We start from the raw sequence: 24711 nt of genomic DNA, 5'->3' as shown, positions 1-24711 counted from the left end.
TATTGTAGATTTATAGCTACCAATCAATATAACTAGTAGGACAATATTGAATATAGTTATATAAATTATAATATTATGTAGATAATAATTAATAATTTATGTTATTAACATAGTATATTTATATTTATTATTTTGTTATTACCCATATTTACTATATTTTAACCACTATAATATAATATAATATAATATAATATAATATAATTGTTGGCGCTACATAGTTAATTTAAACTGCCCGCCAAAAATCCTATTATCATATTATAGATTATGGATTCTCGTTGCGCATTTCAAATATCTTTGTATCAAATTTTAAGTAAACGCTTAGCGTTACTATGTTTTATTCTCTAGTCAATTCGTTTTTATCTTTCTCTCGGCACTTAGGTTGCATTAAAAAGTCTTCGTGTTTTTCTTTCTTCTTGTCGTCTGGATTGTCATCACAACACATGTTCTTGTTTCGTTTTTCATGGCTAACTGTGCATCACGTTATTGCAGTTACAATATAATATGTTGTCACGCTCTAACCATTTCTTGGCCTCTGACTTCATTTTATTATTCTTTGTGGTAAATATCGTTCTTTCCTAATTACATGTACTCTTTTTATATTGGTATTTTCCTACTTTAGGACTTAGTTGACTGTCGTGTCCACGTGGTTATGTTTGTTCATATACTTGTGTGTTGTCAACTGGGATCACATTGTATGCCATTATTTTAATATTATTCAGGGTAAGCTGGTGCACCACTTAATTTATTAATATATTTATATTGTGTTTACTACAATGGTCTAATTATTGTTACAAAGACTGATTTATATTTATAATATTTTCTAATACAATTGTCTGATTATTATTATCATTATATTTATTGTTATAATTATTAGTACACTTTAAAATATACAGTCCACTTTACAATATATTTATTATTCTTACAATTTATTCTCAAATTTATGAGAAACAGGCTAGAATGCTATAGTTGCATTCCCCTGCGTTTTCAACATTTGGTCCTTCGAGCCGGATAAATATAAATAATAATATTCAGACTAACATACATATATTATTATTATTTTTTTTATTGTTACATAAGCATTATTGCAATCACTTGTAAAGCGCTTATATTGTCAAGTCTTATTTTATTGTAAAGTACTTGCATTACATAGTTAGCGCTTAGTTGATAAGTATTCAAAACAGTACATCTGCCATCATGGATACTGAAGAATATAAATCATTAGTACGTCGAAGAAGCAATTTAAAAATTGAAGTAGCTGCACATTTGAAGTTTGTGAAGAAATTTGTTGAATCTTCGATAGCATTTCAGGCAGTGGACGTCAGGTTGGGACAACTCAGGACATCTATTAATCAATTTGAAGACATCCAAAGCAAAATTGAAAAATTGGATAAGAGGGATGATCAATCTCAAGCTGATGAACGAGTTCAATTTAATGATCTAGTATGTGATGTACAAGCATCTTTAATGACACTGTCTGAAAAGGGTAAAAAAGAGCCAATGACATCAGATACAGTAAGAACTAGTGACACAATGCGATTACCAGCAGTTTCTGCGCCTGAATTTGATGGCAACCTTCAAAATTGGTCAGCGTTTAGGGATTCATTTGATGCAATGTTCCATAACAACAAATCATTGGCAGATGTTCAAAAACTGCATTACCTAAAGTCTTGTGTAACAAAATCTGCCAGTGATGTGATTAAGAGTTTTCCAACAACAGGTGACAATTATCAAAGAGCTTATGATGCCCTTCTCATGCGATATGAAAATAAATCTTTAACAATTCAATCTCATATACGTTCATTATTAGATACACAGAAGGTCATCACTGCAACTGCAGCAGAATTGCAAAAATTACATCATCATGTTATGTCACATGTCAAAGCTTTAGAAGCTCTACTTCAACCTATCCACAGTTGGGATGCCTGGCTTGTCACATTAATTTGTTATAAACTAGACAATATAACAGTTGGTGAATGGCAGCTCCGCCAGAGCACTCGTGAATTACCTAAGTTCACTGAACTAGAAACATTCTTGTTGAATCGTATATCAGCATATGAAGTTGGAGACTTCAACAACAACTCCACTATTGAAGGACAGCATCAAACCATGAGACGACCCCCTCAAAAAAAGGCATTATTCAGCAAAGGGAACAATCTTAAAAACCCAAGTAACATAAAATGTGTATTATGCTCAGGTTCTCACAGATTGCATACCTGTGACCAATTCCTGGACTTGTCGGTGTCTGAGCGTTCAAAGGTGGTTAGTAGTCATTCATTATGTTTCAATTGCCTACATCCTGGTCATAGTGCTGCTATCTGTCGGTATGGAAGTTGTCACAAGTGTGGTCGCAAACATCATACCAAATTACATGAACATGAACACACCACTAAATCAGATAATATTTCAATAAATAATTTAGATCAGCAAGCTGAAGTACAATCATTGCACACTTCAATGCATGCACAACAACACAATAGAGAACATCAAGTTATGTTAGCGACAGCTATTGTCAAAATATGTGGAACAGCAAATGAACAATACGAGTTGCGAGCGGTTTTGGACTCTGGTTCACAAGTGAATTTCATCACTAGACGTTGCGCTAATCTTCTAAGGTTAAAACCGTTATTGTCAACATCAAATATATCAGGTATAGGAACATTATCCACCAAGTCGACAAAACTTGAACCCACACTTCTATCATCACGGTTTGGCTCATATCAAACTAGTGTTGATCTACATGTTTTGCCTGTCATTACTGGTCATCTACCAACGAGTACTGTTGACATCAATCAATTTAATATTCCAGACAAAGTCAAATGTCAACTTGCAGACCCTTTATTTCATAAACCTCAACCTGTAGACTTATTGTTAGGTGCTGAACTGTTTTTTGAATTGTTCATAGGTAACCACATCAAACTTTCACCTAAGTCATTTGCATGTGAATCACAGTTGGGTTGGATAATCACCGGATGTATTCCTGTCATCGAGTCGTCGGTGCCACAATCATTAATTTCTACATCTCTCACTACCAATCAGAATAAAATCTCTGCACTGTCTCTCCACAGTCCAAAGGGTATTGCACAACGTGCTGAAGAAGCTGAAGTTGAAACACATTTTCAAAGTTCAATTAAACGAGACCATAATGGACAATTCATAGTGAAGCTGCCAATCAACAGGGACCCTAGTGTTCTAGGAGATTCAAAATATATGGCTACAAAAAGATTCTTAGCAATGGAACGACGATTAATGAGCAACAAAGCCCTAGCAATAGAATATGAAAAGTTCATGACTGAATATCTAACCGCTGGCCACATGGAGAAGATTAAAAACACAGATATCAATGAACCCATCACATATTATCTTCCTCATCATGCTGTGGTAAAAGAAAACAGTATAACAACAAAGACTCGAGTTGTGTTTGACGCATCAGCTGCTACGTCAACTGGAATATCTCTCAATGACATCTTAATGCGAGGACCCACAGTTCAACCAACATTGTTTCAAATTATTCTAAGGTTTCGGTTACATAATATAGCAATCACTGGTGATATTGAGAAAATGTATCGCCAAGTCAAGGTTGATCGGTCTGACTGTGACTTACAACGAATTGTATACAGATCAAATCCAAGTCACCCATTGCAACATTACAGACTGCTAACTGTCACATATGGGACAAAATCAGCACCATATCTTGCCACAAAATGTTTATCTGAACTAAGCAAACATTGCACTGATCAAAGAGTCTCTAGAATCATTAAAGAAGATTTTTATGTAGATGATTTACTAAGCGGTGGAACTACAGTTGAGGAATGTTGTCAATATTATCAAGAACTAACAAATGTACTAAACCAAGTCAACTTTCCTATCAGAAAATGGTGTTCAAATTCTGCAGAGCTGATCGCAAAAATACCGTCTGCCAATGAACAACATTATTCATTGTTGCTGGCTGAAGATGAATCCATTACCACTCTAGGACTAACTTGGCTACCAAATAAGGATGTTTTTAAATTTGTACTCAAACCTTGGAGCCCACAAACACAGATGACAAAAAGATCATTGTTGTCTGATCTGCACAAAATTTATGATCCTCTTGGTTTTATCACACCAGTTTTAATAAAAGGCAAAATTTTCCTCCAACAATTATGGACAATCAAGGTGGGTTGGGATACAGTGTTACCCCCTGACACTCAACTCAAGTGGTCAAGATTTTGTAATGGTCTACAATCAATCGAGAACTTATCTATTCCACGGTTGGTTTTGTGCCATGCCAACAAACGAATAATTACATTACACGGGTTCTGTGATGCATCTCAAAACGCAATTGGTGCCTGTATCTATGTACGTTCAAGAGCAGTCGACTCTGAGGACTCATGGACAACCGCACTATATACTTCAAGGTCTCGAGTAGCACCTATTCGCACCACAACAATACCAAGGTTAGAACTCAGCGGTGCAACAATATTAGCCGACCTGATGACTGAAGTTCGAAAAGAGTTCAAAGCACTCAATATACTTATATCAACTGACAATGTATATTTATGGACAGATTCCTCAATTGTTTTATCATGGATTAACACAGATATACCTTTAAAAATGTACGTTGCCAATCGAATAACACAAATTCATGAGTCTTCTACTATTGCACAATGGAGATATGTGCCGTCACAAGATAACCCAGCTGACCTTATAACTCGAGGAACATCTGCACAGTCCTTAGAATCGTCAACACTCTGGTGGAAAGGACCACAATGGTTAGCACAGAGTAATAGTCATTGGCCGGCAGGTTTTGAATATGCAGTCAACATTCCAGAAATTCGCATCATCAAGCCTGTCCTGACAGTCACCCAGTGTCACAGTGTAGATTCATCAAACGATTACAAGCTGTTAAATCAATACTCAAGTTGGACAAAACTCATTCGAATAACAGCATATATTCAAAGATTTTGCAAAAATTCTAAATTTACAAAAGCTGAAAGGACTATCGATCATCTCCATGCTCTCGAACTTAAGACCGCCAAAGAAACCTGGATAAGAATTGCTCAACAAGAAGCATTCAAACCTGAAATAACATGTCTAGAGCACGGCAACCAATTATCTCGGCGAAGTAAGCTCATTAGCTTAAGTCCTTTTCTTGAAAATGGTATCATCAGAGTTGGAGGTAGGCTACAATTTTCTCAGCTACCTGCCAATCAACGACACCCTGCACTGTTGCCAAAAGCACATCGTGTAACCCAACTTATTTTTGAACAATACCATAAACAATATCTGCATGCAGGCGCCCAAAATTTGCTGACTAGAGTCCGTCAAGAATTTTGGCCGTTGGATGGTAGAAATACAGCTCGACGCATTGTACACAGCTGCAGTGTATGTTACCGAGCCAAGCCCCATATGTTTCAGCCCACAATGGGAAATCTACCTCGACTTCGAGTGACACCCAGTCGTCCATTTACTGCAACTGGCATTGACTTTGCTGGTCCCATCAGTCTACATTCAGGTCCTCGCAATCGAACCATCACTAAAGCATATATAGCTGTTTTCATATGCTTCAGTACCCGTGCCATTCATTTGGAGGCTGTTAGCAGCCTAACATCCCAAGCCTTTTTAGCAGCTCTACGACGTTTTTTTTCGCGACGAGGTCAAAGCTCCCACATATATTCAGATAATGGTACAAATTTCCGTGGTGCAAGCGCTGAGTTGAAACGTCTTTACAAACAACCATGTGACAACAATAAAACTGTTATAGAGACATTAGCCCAAGATGAAATTCAATGGCACTTCAACCCTCCAAGTGCACCTCACATGGGTGGTCTTTGGGAGGCAGCGGTTAAATCTACGAAACACCATCTAATAAGAACTGTAAAATCAGCCAAACTTAATTTTGAAGAATTAGCCACTCTATTGTGTCAAATTGAGGCGTGTCTAAATAGCAGGCCATTAACTCCCCAGTCTAGTGACCCTGAAAGTTTTTCAGTGTTAACACCTGCCCATTTTTTAGTAGGAGGTTGTCTAACGTTACCTCCAGATGTAGAGCATCCCGAAAAACCGATCAACCATATAAAGCGATGGCATATAGTGCAGGCAATGATGCAAGGGTTTTGGCGTAGATGGTCCACTGAATATCTACGCACACTGCAAGTCAGATCAAAGTGGAATGTAGTCACTAAGGATGCAGTCATCAAAATAGGAGATTTGGTGTTAATCGTAGAAGACAATCAACCACCATTAACTTGGAGCATTGGCCGAGTGACACAACTTCATCCTGGCTCTGATAACATTGTTCGTGTTGCAACAATTACCACGTCTGGAAACAAGTCATTGCAACGACCCCTGGTAAAACTATGTCCATTACCTTTTGTCAATGCTGAAGATTCAACAAATTCAACCCAGTCAATCTAATCAAATCTATTCAAGTCACTCTAGCCAAGTTTATTCAATAGTCAAGCATTTTATGATCATTCAAGTCATCTGCTCAAGTTCAAACTACTCCTCAAGACTCAAGCTTGAATTATTGTTACTTATTGTATGATATTATGTTGTTATTTTATGTTCTGTTGAAATACTCATTGTATTTCAACGGGGGGGAGTATGTTGGCGCTACATAGTTAATTTAAACTGCCCGCCAAAAATCCTATTATCATATTATAGATTATGGATTCTCGTTGCGCACTTCAAATATCTTTGTATCAAATTTTAAGTAAACGCTTAGCGTTACTATGTTTTATTCTCTAGTCAATTCGTTTTTATCTTTCTCTCGGCACTTAGGTTGCATTAAAAAGTCTTCGTGTTTTTCTTTCTTCTTGTCGTCTGGATTGTCATCACAACACATGTTCTTGTTTCGTTTTTCATGGCTAACTGTGCATCACGTTATTGCAGTTACAATATAATATGTTGTCACGCTCTAACCATTTCTTGGCCTCTGACTTCATTTTATTATTCTTTGTGGTAAATATCGTTCTTTCCTAATTACATGTACTCTTTTTATATTGGTATTTTCCTACTTTAGGACTTAGTTGACTGTCGTGTCCACGTGGTTATGTTTGTTCATATACTTGTGTGTTGTCAACTGGGATCACATTGTATGCCATTATTTTAATATTATTCAGGGTAAGCTGGTGCACCACTTAATTTATTAATATATTTATATTGTGTTTACTACAATGGTCTAATTATTGTTACAAAGACTGATTTATATTTATAATATTTTCTAATACAATTGTCTGATTATTATTATCATTATATTTATTGTTATAATTATTAGTACACTTTAAAATATACAGTCCACTTTACAATATATTTATTATTCTTACAATTTATTCTCAAATTTATGAGAAACAGGCTAGAATGCTATAGTTGCATTCCCCTGCGTTTTCAACAATAATATAATACTATATTATTATATATATAATAGGTCTATATTATGTAAAATTATAATAAATATCTTAATAATTAGAAGATAATAATATTTTAACTTTTTTTAATCATTAAAGCTAGGTATGCAAGTATGTTATTATATATAGGTAGGCTAAGGCAATAAATTAATTGATTATACGTTGTACATAATATCAATACCTATCTCTTAAAATTATAAATATTTTATTTAGTATAATGATGGTTATTTGTATTTAATATTTTATTAGCATCTATTCATCTATATTAGTATACGCCAGTGATTTTGTTACCGGTCTGAATAATCAATATGCAATAATATATTACTTTTTTTATGAACTCTATGATTTTTTTACTTTTTTTTAATATAGACATTGCAGTTGGTGATACATTTGACGATTCTATTATATTATCTGATTATGAAGATTACAATTATTATAATACATCAAGTAGTGATGATGAAAAGGATGATTTAATTGCACAGCAGCCAATTAACGTAAATGATCATTTATCAAATTGGGCCGTCAGTCATAATATTAGTAATGTGGCAGTCAATGATTTATTAAGTATATTAACAAAACATCACTGTTTCAAAACCCTCCCGAAAGATGCTAGGACTCTTTTAAAAACATCGGTATCATCAAAAAAAGTTGAAGTGAAGAACGTCGACCCGGGGTTTTATTATCATTTTGGCATTGCGAATTGTATAAAAAAATTTTACCCAATTGAGAGGCATATTAATGATGACTGTTTAAAACTAGTTTTTGGTATTGACGGGTTACCTTTAAGTAGGAGTTCTGGTAGTTCTTTCTGGCCTATATTGTGTTATGTAAGACCATATAAAGAAACCGTTTTCCCCATCGGTATTTATTGGGGCTATAAAAAAGCAGAGGACAGTAACGAATTTTTAGTTGATTTTTATGAAGAAATGTCATATTTAATTAAAAATGGTATAATCTTTGAAACAATAGATAAAAGACGTATTGCCAAACAAGTAGTTTTAGATACTATCGTATGCGACACGCCGGCCAAATCGTATATATTAAAGATTAAAGGTCATTCTGGGTTTTTTTCCTGTACCCGGTGTGAAACACAAGGTATTTATAAATGTAATAGACTTTGTTTCCCTGCTATTGACGAAGAAAAACGTACCCATGAATCTTTTATAAGTAAAATACAGGAAAAACATCATTTAGCCAACACCGAAATGTCAATTTTGATAAATTTACCAAATATCAATATAATTAATGTGTTTTGTCTGGATTATATGCATCTTTGCTGCTTAGGCGTTACCAAAAAACTTTTAAAATTATGGCTGTTCCCAAAGTCTAAGGGCCCAAAAAATGTTAGAACTACTTCAACAAAATTGAACGAAATAAATACAAACATTCTAAATATAAAATCTTGTATTACCTCTGATTTCCCTAGGAAACCTAGGAGTTTAGACGAGGTGTCTAATTTCAAGGCAACCGAGTTTCGGCAATTTGTTTTATATGTTGGGCCTATTGTGTTGAAAAACAATATTAACGATAAATGTTATTTTAACTTTCTTTGCTTTCATGTTTGCATGATAATTTTATTGTCCCCAAATTTAACTAAAATGCTTAATTTTTGTGATGAACTTTTAAAATACTTTATAAATGAATTTTGTTTAATTTATGGCTCGGAACATGCATCACACAATATACATGCACTCCAACATCTTATCGATGATTACAATAATTTTGGTCCCTTGGACAACGCAAGTGCTTTCCCTTTCGAGAACCATATGAGAATACTAAAAAAAAACAATGAGAAAATCAGCTCAACCGTTTCAGCAATCTGTTAAAAGATATGAGGAAAAATTTAAATTCCAGACATGTACCAATACAAATAACCTGGCCAACACTATATTAAAAAAACAACATACAGATGGACCCTTATTGCAAGATTTACACAACCCACAATATAAAATTTTAATTTTAAAAACTTTTCAAATAAATATTACCTCTTCAGATAATTATATTTCTACTAAACTAAAACAAATTGTGAAAATTAAAAATATTTGTTATGATAAATCTGGAGGTATAGTAATTGTTGGTCGTATATATATATATATAAAAGGCCTTATTATAACAAACCCATCGATAGTACAAAAATAGGTATTTATGTAGTTGATGATCTTTCCCCGGAATATGAATATTGGAGTATACACGATATTGTATGCAAATACATGATTTTAGAAATCCAAGATCAAAAAATAGGGATTCCAATCATACACACTTCGTCAAATAAATTTTTATAAATATAATACCTGCACCTTATTTAAATAATAATATTTTATTTGAATAAGTATTTAATATTGTTTTTATTCTAACTATATATACATTAAAATATATATTAATTGTATTCAGTACCTATTTATAATTCTATTTAATTGTATATCATTCGACCAGTGTAATTAAATAATAACGTTTATGATAATTTCATATAATATTATTATAATTTATAATACTTATAATTATTTTTATTTGTATAATTATTATATATTATTTAATTCTGACTTATAATTTTCACTATTATATAAGGTTTTATTATAAATTGTATGATTTGTATTTTCGTATTTTTAGTTTTACTTTTAGAGTTTCTATTTGTGTTATATAAATATAATAACATAATATAATTTTAAATATTATATTATAAATTAATCTTTAATTAGAGATGAGTGTTGTTTAATACAAATCTAGGATGTTAAGAATAAGTAGGTAACTACAGTTAATTAGATTTATTTAATTAAAACTAAAATCCTCTAAAACAAAAAATACTCCGCTATTACGTAAGTAGGTATTATAAACTTATATAGTGTTATATGTTATGAATCGGCTAAGTTAACGAAATTAAAAGTAATAATATATTTGTCGACAGACGCGCGTCAACGAAAACTATTTCTAATAGTATATTGATATAAGATATTTTTATGTTACCGTGTTCATCTGATAAAATGGGCTTTCCCCCAGTCCATAATATACGTACTGATAATTTATAATATGCTGCAACTAATCGGGTAATGCGGAATTAAATTGAACAATAACACTCAAAATAATACGGGGGACAACGTCTTGTAACAATTATCACTTTTTTCTTAGGAGTACGGGTCTGAGTCCTGAGTGATAACTATATAATAATAATACGAAGCGCATAATATATATTACATATAATATTTTATAAGCTAATTTAATATATATAATTATAATAGTAACATAACAGCTAGTAGACTGCAGTAGCTTTAGTATACAATATCCCACATATATATGATCGATATAATAATAAATCTGGTGTAGAACTTACTTAGAAACAAGTGGCAAACAACTTACGTATAGGTATTGTATATGCTCGTGTACCTATATAGTATATTATTATAGTTATATTGTGTATAAATGTATAATATGTTGCTGCATGCCTGCTGGTTTTGTGAAAAACTCAATAGACATCGCGCAAGCCTGAATCTGATTATGTATAGGTACCTATAATACGATTATTACGTAATACCGTCTATAAATACATTATATAAAGACTATATAAAATAGGATATATAATATATTAGGTACTATAAATAATATTGTACCAACCGCGGTATCGGTTATAGGATAAAATTTATTAGATGTTATAATAGTATATACTATTATTATATAAAATATATATATAACAATTGTAGGTGAATTATTGTGAATTACATATAAATATAGCTTTACTGCATTTTCATGAAAATAATGCAAATAAAGTTTTATTAAGTATCTAAGAAGTGTTAAATAACTGTATTTACAGCGCAATTTTAATTTAATGTGTATACAGTCTTAACACGGTAACCTATAGTAAATATGTATGGATTAAGGCTTAACAAGCATTAGTTATGCTACTCTATTTAAATCTTATTAATTGTACGTTTATTCAGCATTGCATAGAAATTAACTTTTTAATACTTAGAATTTAAACTAAATAAAGTGTTTATACAGTCTTTAAAATGTATTCTAATTTAAATATTTAAAAATTAACACTTTATTTAATTTAATTAAATATTATTTTTCGAACCTTTAAAATTCAATTCAATCTCAACGTTTATCAAAGTTTTAACATTGGTAAATGCTATGTGGGATGTCTGTCGGCTGCGAAAAAAAATCAAAAAAAATCTAAAAATAAGAAAACTCCGAGAATTATACCAATACCGAAAAAGGGCGGTGTTCTACCTTTAATACCTATTTTCGCTGGTTTATCGGCGTTGGGCGCTCTTACCGGTGGTGTCGGTAATATAGTTAAAGTCGTAAATGAATTAAATTCCGGTAAAAACACACCTATTCATTTAGGGAAAGGTTTATATCTTACACCGCACAAGGGGTAGTCTTATAAAATTGTTAAAGGTAAAGGTTTATACCTAGCACCTTACAAAGGCGGATCGGTAAAGAAAACTAGAAAAACGACAAAAAACTAATTCCCACGTTACCCAAGAGAGCGTTGTACGACTATGAGATTATAAAATACGCCGACATGTTGAAAATACCTCATTTCATCGGTGTGTTTTCCAGAGACAAGTTGCCTCCAAGAGCTAAGCATCAAGAGTCTGCTGTGGTTAATTTAGACATTGTTATGGGCTACGAGATATCTATAAGATATCTACGAGATTACAAGGCTAAGTTAGCATGACCATGCCTCGTGTCAAGGGTAATGCGGATGCTACTATGACCATGACACGTGTCGGGATAGTAAGCGCACCAATAATTACAGTGCACTAATGATGCATTTGAGATGTTATTGCACATTCTCAAATTCGTGTCCGAATTTGCAACAACAACAACAAGGACACCTGGTTTTACCCAGAAGGCGACAACACGACAGTAGTATGAAATAGAGAGTTCTGCTGGTGATCCCGTGATCCTCGTGATCCCATGATCCTCGTGATCCCCGTGATCCTTGGCTCGTAATCTCGTGATCTTTGATTGCGTACGTGTGTGATGTATATTTACCCCACCACCATATGATCCGGTACGTAATCAATATATATTTTAATATTATCAATTAATATTATCATCAATTATCACACTAACCTAATCAATATTTGTGAACCTTGATTGCGTACGTGTATGACGTATATTTACCCCTTCACCTGAACCCGATCACACAAGTATGCGATGTATATTTACCCCACCACCATATGATCCGGTAAATAATCAACATATATTTTAATATTATTATCATTTATCACATGTTATTATATATAAAAACTTACTATAACGCAAAAAAAAAAAATATAATATTCTGTGTTAGGATCGAACCGAGTGTATGTACATATTACTTGTTCATACTACCCACCTCGACTCTAACCCATTGAAAATATATTCGAATTATTATATCATATAATATTATATAAGTTTTGATGACACTATATTAAAATTAAATACTGTTAGTACTTAGAAATCTCTTAATCGTTAGACTTCTAGATATACTCAACAACAACAAATTAAAATACCTATTAGTGAATAATACACAATGAAATCAGAATCTTCCCACGAAATGTTATCATACCTAAAAAATATAAAACACTATTTATTTAATAATCAATTTAAAATATCTATTAGTGAATAACACATTAATAACCAATCTATGCTAAAAAATATCTTAATCGCTTAACAACAACAAATTAAAATACTTATTACTGAATAACACAGTGATAATTGATATACATAATGAAATTTGTACCTTCTCACGAAATGTTATCATACCTGTTAGTGAATAACACATTAATAACCAATCTACACTAAAAAATTTATTTCTTAATCGCTTACACGTTAGACTCTTAGATAGCTCGATATTGTATCCCCTACAAATTAATGGATCCATCCACACCCATCTTGTCTCTGTAAGAGCTGACATTCATTCAGTCTGTTCTCAGTCTTACACAATTGTAATTCTCCTCTACGTTTCTATCAGTCTTATAATTTATTCTAAGCTTATATTTTTTCAAGTCATATATTATTCTATAGTGTTTATTATTTGTCTAAGTCTTTTAAAAGTGTTCTAAATTTTTCTAAGTCTTTATAAATTTAAAGTGTTTATTATTTTTAAAACATGGCTGGTTCAATCGCTGACAACGCTACTTTATACAATGAGAAGAAGAAGGCTTTCACTTATGTACCACCAACACCTCCGGCTGAACTCATCGAGTCTACATCTTACACGTTAGACTTTACAGCTAGAAAATTTATAATTGTCGGTATCGATCCAACAGAACAACTTCAAACAGTTGTTCTTTTATTAACATCGTCACGTTATGTGAAAATTAGTACAGATTTTATAAGACGGATATTCTCGCTTATGGGTAACGTACTATCTTTTATATTAGACACGCCACAAAATTATAAGCGAACCATATTTCTCGAAACCGATTCTTATAAAATATCGAGTATGGTGTATAGCGGTTCAAACGTTCTAGTAATTGAATCTAAGACTGAAGACGGATGTAGAGTTTTATTAAACCGTATAGATTTAATAAAACTCCAAGAATTAGAATGGTGTATTACTGCTAGTATTAAAGAAAAAGAAGCGAACATAAAACCTAAAATTATTAAACAAATTAATAATTATTGTGAGTATTTGAGGGAAAAATGCTTGCAATCGGATTCACCACCCAACAATTTGAGGGAAATGGAAATTTTCATTCGGAACGTTGAAGTCAGGCAGAGTATGGACACACCTAACCTCAGTCAAATTAAAATGTTTGCGACTACACAATTGGCGGAACTTTGTGTAGCTCATCGGAACGCACGAAACTCAGAAGTGGTAATTTTAAAAATATATTATTACGTATATAAAATATTACTAATTACTTTTTATTTTGAAGAATTTCAAAAGGTTGTCATCTTTGTCACCTAACTTTTCAACAATAATGGATGAAACGGCTAAATTGTATGAAGACATTGAAGCATGTGATGAAATCAATCCGTTGGAGGATGATAATTTAGTTAAGGTAATTCATAAATATAATATTATGTACAAACATATATTTAATTAAGTTTTTATTTTTATTTTACTTGTAGTATAAGTATTCACCGATATCACCAAACTATTCTCCAGACAACAATATATCAATTAAACAGGATGTTGCCACTACATCTATTCTAGCTAAGGTAATTTATATAATATCTGTCTTCAAATAAAAACAATATTGTATCTATTAACACACGTAATACGCCGCCTTCATCTCATATAATATATTTATATAAATTATTATTTTATTTAGCCTATCGTAGAGAACAATGGATTTAGTAACAGTTTACTACCAACATCCGATGGGTACGATTCGGATAACTCTGCACAGTACCCTCCGTGGTTTATTACACCTAGATATATACAACCTTTGTCAACGAGTGTTGCAGTTGATGAGAATGATGGTCCAACGTCGTTCTCGATTCAATCACCACCACCATCGCCATCTTTTTTTGACAAGCCCTCAGATATATCAAGTAAACGAAAAGCTCAACACCTCAAACCAATACACGGAATAAAACGTAAGGTCTCTAAATATTTATAAAAATTGAAAAATTTATGTGAAATAAATACAAATGATATATAAAATTTGTATTTTCATTTATTAATATTAAGGTTTACAATAAGTATTTATAAGGGTTTCAATAAGTATTTACAAGGTTCTTACTTCTCCATTAAATGGATTATAAGTTATAATTTGATCATGTAATATTAAACAATATGCCGAAGTATCAGTTGGGAACGCTTCGTTGGCTTCGAGTTCGATTCTGAGGTCCACAGTTGACATTTTCACGTTATCGTTTTGTCGGCTCATGTCAACAACTACAATCGGGGACAGATTTTTGAAATCTGATCTGTTCAATAGAGGTGTCACTTCGTTATGTCCGTAGTAAGATTTCTGGAACTCCGTGTATGCACGATATAATGTAGCCATCTTGTTCTTGGTAAAGTCGCTTTGAAAATCTTCACAGGGGAATACTTCAGAGTTTAAATAGACCTTCAAGTTTTTAATTTTACAATGATCGAAATATGACATTGCTTTACTCGAGCTATTTTTCCTATCGTTTTGAAAACCGATTATGACATATCTAGGTTTTTCTAATTTGTTGGATGTCTTTACTTTCCATGAATGCGAAATGTTTTGAGGTAAAAATGGATATTCACACAGTTCCCACGATCGAAACGCACATGTAAGCGGTTTCTGATTATTAATTACTTTCAACGGTCGTATTTTTTCTCTATCACTCACTTTCACTATAGGCATTCTCCATAATATTTTCGTTATGTTTATTTTAACGTCTTTTAGTTTCGGTGCGTCTGCAACAACTTCATTATTTTTATACTGTTTGATTGCATTTATATCGAGTGATGCTCTATTCAATATAAGTTGCTGGTTGCAGTTTATTAAAATACGTTTATAATCTTCACAAAAACCAAACAAATCTTTAAGATTAATACACCCGTTAAAATTACCGCTGTCGATAAAATCTTTATTGGCATTTTTAATATCACATTAAATATAATTTAACTTAATATATGATGATCCACCGGTGATGACCGGTATGATTCATCGGTGAATATTTATACACCGCCAATAATAGACCGTCTATTGATTCTAAAGTAAATCCACTTCCTCTCCCACTGTACTCATCTTTCTCGTTTAACAATTTTAAATACGCTCTCTCTATAATCTCTGCTATATTACTATCATGAAACATTTCAATCGCTGTTGTTTTGAACGCCCGGTTTTCTGAAGTGTTTAAAACGTTAGGTCGGTTATAGGTTGCCTCGAGTTTAAAATTAAATTTAATGGCGTGTTTTTGAATACTATTTTTTAATATTTTTATTAGTTCTGGTTTAAGCGATTGGAGGAACTTTGAATAAATTTGAACATTATTGATATTTTTGGCGTAATGCCATACGATTTTTCGGTTTGCAGACGATGAAATCTCGAGGAATCCAGAGGACTGTACCATATCCATACGTGCTTTTTTCGCTCTAACGGCTGAGTTGGTATTAGCAGATGAAACACGTTTCCCGTTAGACCCCGTAGTTGTATAAGAATCTTAATAAATAAAAAAACCCCTTTTTAAAATAAATCTAAAGAAAAACTAATTTCCCTATGTTATTATACGTATGGTATATATATATCTAAAGAATCGTATATAATAAAATAAATACCATATAAAATCTTTATAATTAAATCTTACAAACGGTGTGATAATCGTTATAATGCCGGAATACTCCAACTAATATATCATTGATCAATTCACAGACCACTTAATAAGTGTAAAATGAAATTTATGATTTATACGAATCATTAAACATTATATTCCATCTATAATAATAAAAATAAAACTAACCTGCATTAACTTCTTTTTCATTTTCATATTCATCCATAGCTAACATACAAATATCGTCATCAGATATACGAATGTCAGTCGATGTATTCGAACCACTAGCCGATATATCAGGAACGAAAGCAAATAGGCATTGGGTAGCGTATAAAAAAATCGGAAAAAAAGTTAAATATTACGATAGTTTTGGAAATTTAACTCCACCGTTAGAAATACAAAAATATTTCAACGGTTGTGATATCGAATATAATTACGATAAACACCAAAAATATAATACGAAAAACTGTGGACACTTGTGCTTAAGATTTCTGTCATGTACATACACCATAACCTTAACTGGGAACTCAAGTGAATTGTCTTGCGACTTTTTCCCGCCGATAGGAGTCAGTAAAAATGCTAAGATTTGTCTGCTGGGGTTTCAAACAAATAACTCTATTCCAAATATAAACGACAAGTGTAATAAAATAGGATTCGCATACAGTGAGCACACAGGTTATGCGATTAGTAGCGTTTTTACAATACCTACTGGTTCTTACGAATTATATGAAATCGAGTCAGCAATACATCACATATTACATGATACAGATATAATATTCGAATTGAAAGCTGATAATAATACACTTAAAAGTACAATGTGTTGTAACGAAGCTATAGATTTTACCATGCCTAATAACATTGGTCAGTTGCTGGGATTCAAAAATCGAAAATATGCTGGTAATGTAAAACATGAATCTGATACGGTGGTTAATATTACAAAAACAAACTGTATATATATCGAATCAAACCTAGCCACAGGTTCATTCATCAACGGGAAGCAGTGCCATACAATACACGAGTTTTACCCGACTGTACCTCCAGGTTATAAAATAATAGAGGTACCGCCGCATTTGGTATTTTACTCACTTAATTCTACATCTATAACGCATGCTAGTATAATTTTAAAAAATCAGAACGACGAGTTGATCGATCTACGAGGTGAGCCGATATCGGTACGTTTATTAATTCAAGACTCGTGATATGGGCTTGCAATTTTTTAATATATATAGGACTGCACGTGTAAAGTCCGTTAGTCGCATTAATAACACAAACCGGACAACAACTCTGAAGAAAAATTCGACACGAAGACAAGTTGTACACAGTCTAACAGCATCCAATTTAGCTTTTTTACGTTCGTTAAACGCTATTTAATATGGACGACATGTATTTAGATGTTACGGGCGGATACACCGACGATTGCAGAATAACTCAAATTGAATATCATTCTTTTTTACCTTATTCTACGTCAGCTCTCTCCAATAACGATGAAGTACGTATCGCACTACATAACACAGAATCTTATACTTTACCATGTGAGAGTTATATTTACATCGAAGGAACAATAATCAAACCTGCAGATATTACTGATGACATCCGATTTATAAACAACGGGCTAGCGTTTCTTTTCTCCGAAATGAAATATGAGATAAACGGCATTCAAATTCAAAAACTCGCTAATCCAGTTATAACGACTACATTAAAGGGATATTGTTCGTATAATAAAACGAATATTACATCACATCACAACTTTGGCTGGGATAACGATATTAAAAATGCTAATAAAGATTTTATTGAAAGCGGCAATTTTAATGGTTGTATTAATCTTAAAGATTTGTTCGGTTTTTATGAAGATTACAAACGTATTTTAATAAATTGTAACCAACAACTTATATTAAACCGAGCATCACTCGATATAAATGCCGTTAAGCAGTATAAGAATAATGAAGTTGTCGCAGACGCTCCTAAACTAAAAGACGTTAAAATAAACATAACAAAAATATTATGGAGAATGCCCATAGTCAAGGTCAGTGATAAAGAAAAAATAAGATTGTTGAAAGTAGTAAACAATCAGAAACCGTTGACATGCGCGTTTAGATCGTGGGAGTTGTGTGAATATCCTTTTTTACCTCAAAACACTTCGCATTCCTGGAAAGTGAAGACATCTAACAAATTAGAAAAACCTAGATATGTCATAATCGGATTTCAAACTGGTAGAAAAAATAGCTCAAATAAAACAATGTCACATTTTGACCATTGTAAAATTAAAAACTTGAAGGTCTATTTAAACTCAGAAGTGTTTCCCTATGAAGATTTCCAAAGCGACTTTACCAGGAATAAGTTGGCTACATTATACCGCGCCTATGTAGAGTTTCAAAAATCTTACTACGGCCATGACGAAGCGACACCTCTACTGAACCGATCAGATTTCAAAAATCTGTGTCCGATTATAGTTGTTGATATGAGCAAGCAGAACGATAATGTAAAAATGTCAACTGTCGACCTAAGGATTGAACTAGAAGCAGACGAAGCGTTTCCAGCTTCCACTTCAGCATATTGTAGTGATCTCTCACTATCGTTTATAAATGAGTGCTTGACATCTGCAGTTGGATCAAGTTGTCGGGAAAAGATTACGGGTTTTAAAAGTGAGACAAAGACACAATGTTAATATAAGAGTTTATTAAAATTAAAGTTACAATTTGTTACAATAAAACAAGTGTATAAGAATTTGAGGACAGCACGTTAAGTAGCTGCCCGAGAAAAAGTTAATCTAAAATGTAGACATAGACTAGCTCTATGTAGATGTGAAACTAATTCTAAAAACTAAGACGGACAGAGACCCGTATTTATATGGTTCTCTGTACCCCCTGGTTGTACATGATAGAGACTAGGAGATGGACAAAAAGGTGTGTTATGGAATGTTGTCATAGCTACAAAATGTGGTTTTGCGCCCAAAACACTTAACCCTGGATCGGACTTGTTGTTGTGCTATTATACCAAGGCGTGCGCATCTATGATTTATGTGCATGGCTTGTTTGTCAAAAGGGGAAAAAAAAGTTGTTTGTGACTGTGTTTCCCATACGCTTTGATTCTTGGAAATTGCCATCAAAATTAATTACGTATTGCTACGAGTATGATAATAAAATATTTAAATGCGAAGAACATTGTAGTACATGTAGATAAGTTAAAATAGAAAAGAAAATAGTGAGACGACTCCGTCGGCTTACTACAATATTGTTTAATATTACACGACCAAATTATAACTTACAATCCGTTTAACGGAGAAGTAAGAACCTTGTAAATATTGTAAAACTTAATATTAATAAATGAAAATACTTTTTTTATATACATGTCTTTTTATTTTACACAATACATATCTGAAATTAAAATAGTTTACGTTTTGGTACAAAATACATTTCCGATACGGCTGAATCGAAGTTGTACGTTTTCGATAATGATCGCGTGTTGAAATGTAAAGGCCCATCGTTTTCATCGACTGCTCTGCTCGGCGATTGCATTGTGAAACTCGGTGGTGGTGATGTCGGTGGTCGTGTTGACATCGGTGTAGGTGGTGACATTGGTGTTGGTGACGACATTGGCGAAATGACCGTTGTTTGGCGATGATATCAAATGTCCTAATGTTGATATATCATCGACCACCACGCTTATCGAGTCTTTCAGGTTTAATAGATATGCATATAAATTTAAACGAAAATATAAATAAAAAACAATTGTGATTGAATAGCAATATAGAAAAATGTGTACTTTACATGATACAATATAATAAATGGGTTTTTAATATGTATAAACAAAATAGATATAATATCTATGTACATATACGGGCACACCGTTCACATCATGTATTTATAATAATAATGTATACCTAACGGACCGGTCTCAAGAATATATCTATGTATACTATATACGATAATAATGATAATATAAAATTCACAAATAACATTACATCAAGGAACACTAATTCGAGTAATATATAAATATGATATAATAACTACAACGATACCCGACTGCCAGCCATCTCGGAACCGACGCCCATCATCAAAATCCAACGTACACCAACAATTAATATAATATAATATAATACTTATAGCAGTATCACCGTCGCGCGTCGGTATGAGCAATAAGTACGACGCACTATACACCGTCTCACACACGAACGATTCGAATAATATATTATTGCACTGGAGTATTATGTCTTATAAAATGTGGAACCCATTAACGGTAAATGGTATAATACAATATAAATCACTACACTGGTGAACTGGTGATATACAATACACACCATATCAGAATAACCATACGATGGCTGATTACCGTCGTGACACATATACCATAGAATTAATGCGACGTCGCGTGTATCTGTGTGTCATGCACCGACACACCGGCACAACTGGTATATTCGCAAGTTGTGTTGACGTAACATACGGCGGCGGTGGCGGCGGCGGCGGCGGATTTAAATATCCGCCACAAGGTCATTGTTATCTGTAATTTCGCCATATCGACATATTATCTCGGTCCGAACAACCGTCGTTTCATTGGAATACAAAAATTTAAAAAAATATATTTCATAATTGTTGTTTAAAGAATAATAATATATTTTTTAATTACCTCATGCGAGATGTTTGCCCTATGGTGTAACAATGATTCAGCTAACTGTTCAGCTGCACACATCTGTATTTGATTGGAGAAATTTGGTATAGATTTAACGACTCGATCGTCTTGTATGTTCTTAATGAAAACTACCATCTCGTCAACAGTTTTCGGTGGTGATTTATGCTGCCTACATTTCTTGTCGAGGTACTCGACAATTTCTTCATATTGTTTTATAATCAATAGAGCGGTGAATACTTCTTTTCGCACGATGCTCTCGAAAATAGAACATTCGAGATATTGAAGTCGAAGAAGGTTGCCCCGATTCAACAGTACTCTACATCCATCACGATTTTTTGTTTCGATCACCAACACATTTTCTCCGCTGTACATCATACTCGATAGTTTCATTTTTTCGTCTTCATAAAATATAACTCGCTTATATTTTTGTGGTGTGTCTGATATGAACGACAAGATATGCCCCATGAACCCGAATATTTTTTTCATAAAATCTGTAGTAATATGCACGTACCGCGATGAAGTTAATAAATGAACAACGACTTGTAATTTTTCACTCGGGTCAAAACCAATATGTACAAACTTACGGGATGCAAAGTCTAGTGTGTAGCTAGTAGATTCGATGAGTTCAGCTGGTGGTGTCGGTGGCACATAAGTAAAGGTCTTCTTTTTATACAAGGCACAGTTGTCAGCGATTGATCCAGCCATCACTTATAAAAATATTTAACACTGAAAAAATATAAAAACTGAGAGAGAACGGTTGAGACGCGAGAAACAGTATAAGGCTGAGGACAGACTGAATGATTGTCTGCTCTTGTAGAGCCAAGCATATGTGCATTTCAGACAATAATAGGTAGGGGTACATTCCTTAATGACAAAGGATGGACGTGTGACTCATAATTCGGGGCTTAAATACATATCTTATAGATGTAAATAACAATAGACTGCTCGGACCTGTCGATGCATGTCGATGTAATGGAATATTTCATGTTTCTACTGACGATGATTTTTAATTTGATCAGGACGTTATTTGTTGCCATAAAATGCATTATATATAACAGTTTTAACAACAATCAATGGAGTTAGAGTTGAAGTGGGGCAAATATGTACGACAGAGGTAGTACATACCCGGTTCGATTCTAACACCAGATTATTGTTATTTTTTGCATTATGTAATGGAAAAACGTTATTAAAGACGTTGTTGGATACATAATGTAACTGGTGACTAAAATATATGTACGGTAAATGGAGAATGTACAATAATATGGTGCATGTACGATAATATGGTACGTGTACAATAATATGATAAGCGTAATTGATTACCACGGCGGCGGTGTAAAAATACGTCACACACGTAGTGGCTGGGTCTGCGGCAGGAGGCGGGGATACATGATGGTCAGGGGGCAGCGGTGTAAAAATACGTCACACACGTAGTGGGAGCGGGTGGTGGTAGGGAGTAAAAATACGTCATGTACGTGTGAGAGCGGATGGTGGTAGGGGGTCATGGCTCAAGGGCTCAAGAGCTCATGTTTCAGAACTGTCCAATTCATACTACTGACTATAACGACTTTCTAACCGCCGAAACCAAACCGATTTTTAATTCACGGATTTTGGAACTAGAAGGCAGCATTCGTTCTGCGGATCCAGGGGAAAACTTGTTTTTCTTCGTATCCAAAGATAGAATAGTCACGCACCCAGCCGTCAGGGAAGTAATACAAACAATTGATTTAGGCAAAATAGAATTTGATAATAATAACCGGTTTTGCCAAATTAACAACGGAACAAACATTATCGTATTTTATAACATTAAAGAAACACACGCAACACCGCTTGAGGCAGAACAAGTTTTTAACGCGCTCATGGACATTAAATCATACTGTCTACATAATAAAATCGAAACATTTTCGACCATGAAAATAGAGGGACCTACCTCACTAACAAACTACGTAAGAATACGTACGATGTTTCGGTATATTTTCAAACACAATAATATTACAATTAAAATTTATAAAGAGCAAAACTTTACGACAGAGGAACGTCAACAAATAAATTACGAGCACCATAACTCACCTGTGGGGGGACATTCAGGCGTATCGCGTACAGTGAAACGAATCAAACTTAACTATCATTGGCGTAATTTAAAACGCGATGTCAAACAATATATTAGAAAATGCGAAACATGCCAGAAGAATAAATCACATAAAAAAACTAAACAACCTATGATAATAACAACCACAGTAACAAAACCTTTCGAACGTAACTGTCTAGATATAGTATGGCCACTACCTAAAACTTCAATGGGGAACATGTACATATTAACAATACAAGACGAGCTATCGCGTTTCGCATCCGCAATCGCGCTGGTATCCACCGATGCACCCACCGTTGCGCAGACATTCGTAGAATGTTATGTGTGCTTACACGGAATACCAGAATCTATTTTAACAGATTGTGGAACTAATTTTTCTATCAGACGTCTTAAGTAACATGTGTAAATTGTTAGATATAAAAAAATCTAAAACCACCCCGTGGCATCCGCAAACAAATGGGTATTTAGAAAGATCGCATAAAACATTAAAATCTTATTTGAGGAGCTTCGTAGATAAAGATAGCAATTGGGATAAACTTTTGTGTTACGCAATGTTTTGTTATAATACCACGATTCACACGTCCATTAACTTTACACCATATGAACTAATATTCGGAATCAAACCCAATATACCCTCTACATTTCATAGAGAACAAGAGCCTCAGTACAACTATGACGACTATGTTTTCGATCTAAAACGCATTATGCAAGAGACACATAAAATTGCGCGTGATAACTTGATAAAGAAAAAAGAAACGAATAAAATATATTACGATAAAACCGCGAATACAATTAACTTGCATGTAGGAGACAAAGTATTAATTAAAGAACAAAATAAAAAGAATACTCTAAGCATGAATTGGCAAGGGCCATTTGAAATATTAATGGTACACGATAACGAAAATATTACAATACAAAAAGGGCGACGCGAGTACCGAATACATAAAAATAACGTTAAACGCTACTATGACGGTAACGAATCTAACGAATAAAATTGGCCGCGAGAAATAAGCATTCAAAAAAAAAAAAAAAATTTTTTAATGATACATATATATAAGTAATAGGTATAACAATAAAACATAGAGTAAGAATACTAACAATATAATTACAACCAATTTTCTTTATTATCCTTTTTAGAGACAAAAAACGAAACTTCATTAAGTCTCTTAAAATGTCGTTATTAACGCAAAATCACAACACGACGGGTTTATATCCAGAGGAGGTGCCATGTTGCCTCATTCAACACATAGACACGGCAAATAAAAACTTGCTTAACCCATACGATGCCGGAGATCTATTATCTATAACCAACTTTATATTTTATGCATGACATGACAAAAAGAGTATTAGGGCCAATAGGCAAACCCATGTGCATACATTTATGGGAATACATTGGAATATCACCAGAACCCGAGGATATAT

General features: G+C 33.3%; 5 protein-coding genes across 5 annotated transcripts; 3 read left to right on the top strand and 2 right to left on the bottom strand.

Moving 5' to 3' along the window:
- The first annotated feature begins 1194 nt into the window (after positions 1 to 1194).
- Positions 1195 to 6396, top strand: LOC114120603 (uncharacterized). Its single transcript, XM_027982559.2, has one exon. It carries the CDS (start codon positions 1195 to 1197, stop codon positions 6394 to 6396), a length of 5202 nt encoding a protein of 1733 aa, XP_027838360.2.
- Positions 6397 to 13485: 7089 nt separating this feature from the next.
- LOC126554781 (uncharacterized) lies at positions 13486 to 14947 on the top strand. Its single transcript, XM_050209813.1, has 4 exons — positions 13486 to 14220; positions 14258 to 14383; positions 14454 to 14543; positions 14657 to 14947. The coding sequence occupies exons 1-4, from the start codon at positions 13486 to 13488 to the stop codon at positions 14945 to 14947; spliced, it is 1242 nt and encodes a 413-aa protein (XP_050065770.1).
- Positions 14948 to 15055: 108 nt separating this feature from the next.
- On the bottom strand, positions 15056 to 16803 carry LOC126554780 (uncharacterized). Its single transcript, XM_050209812.1, has 2 exons — positions 16767 to 16803; positions 15056 to 15891 (listed from the first exon to the last, which is right to left on the bottom strand). The coding sequence occupies exons 1-2, from the start codon at positions 16801 to 16803 to the stop codon at positions 15056 to 15058; spliced, it is 873 nt and encodes a 290-aa protein (XP_050065769.1).
- Positions 16804 to 17949: 1146 nt separating this feature from the next.
- Positions 17950 to 20198, top strand: LOC126554779 (uncharacterized). Its single transcript, XM_050209811.1, has 2 exons — positions 17950 to 19219; positions 20053 to 20198. Exons 1-2 carry the CDS (start codon positions 17950 to 17952, stop codon positions 20196 to 20198), a joined length of 1416 nt encoding a protein of 471 aa, XP_050065768.1.
- A 732-nt stretch (positions 20199 to 20930) lies between these two features.
- On the bottom strand, positions 20931 to 21977 carry LOC126554778 (uncharacterized). Its single transcript, XM_050209810.1, has 2 exons — positions 21201 to 21977; positions 20931 to 21074 (listed from the first exon to the last, which is right to left on the bottom strand). The coding sequence occupies exons 1-2, from the start codon at positions 21906 to 21908 to the stop codon at positions 20931 to 20933; spliced, it is 852 nt and encodes a 283-aa protein (XP_050065767.1). The 5' UTR covers positions 21909 to 21977.
- Between the last annotated feature and the right edge of the window lie 2734 nt (positions 21978 to 24711).

The sequence above is a fragment of the Aphis gossypii genome, unplaced genomic scaffold (genome assembly GCF_020184175.1).
Source record: "Aphis gossypii isolate Hap1 unplaced genomic scaffold, ASM2018417v2 Contig00600, whole genome shotgun sequence".
In the NCBI taxonomy this organism is placed as follows: Eukaryota; Metazoa; Arthropoda; class Insecta; order Hemiptera; family Aphididae; genus Aphis; species Aphis gossypii.
Note: the sequence above shows the minus strand (reverse complement) of the source record. Positions and strands in the feature narration are given on the sequence as shown.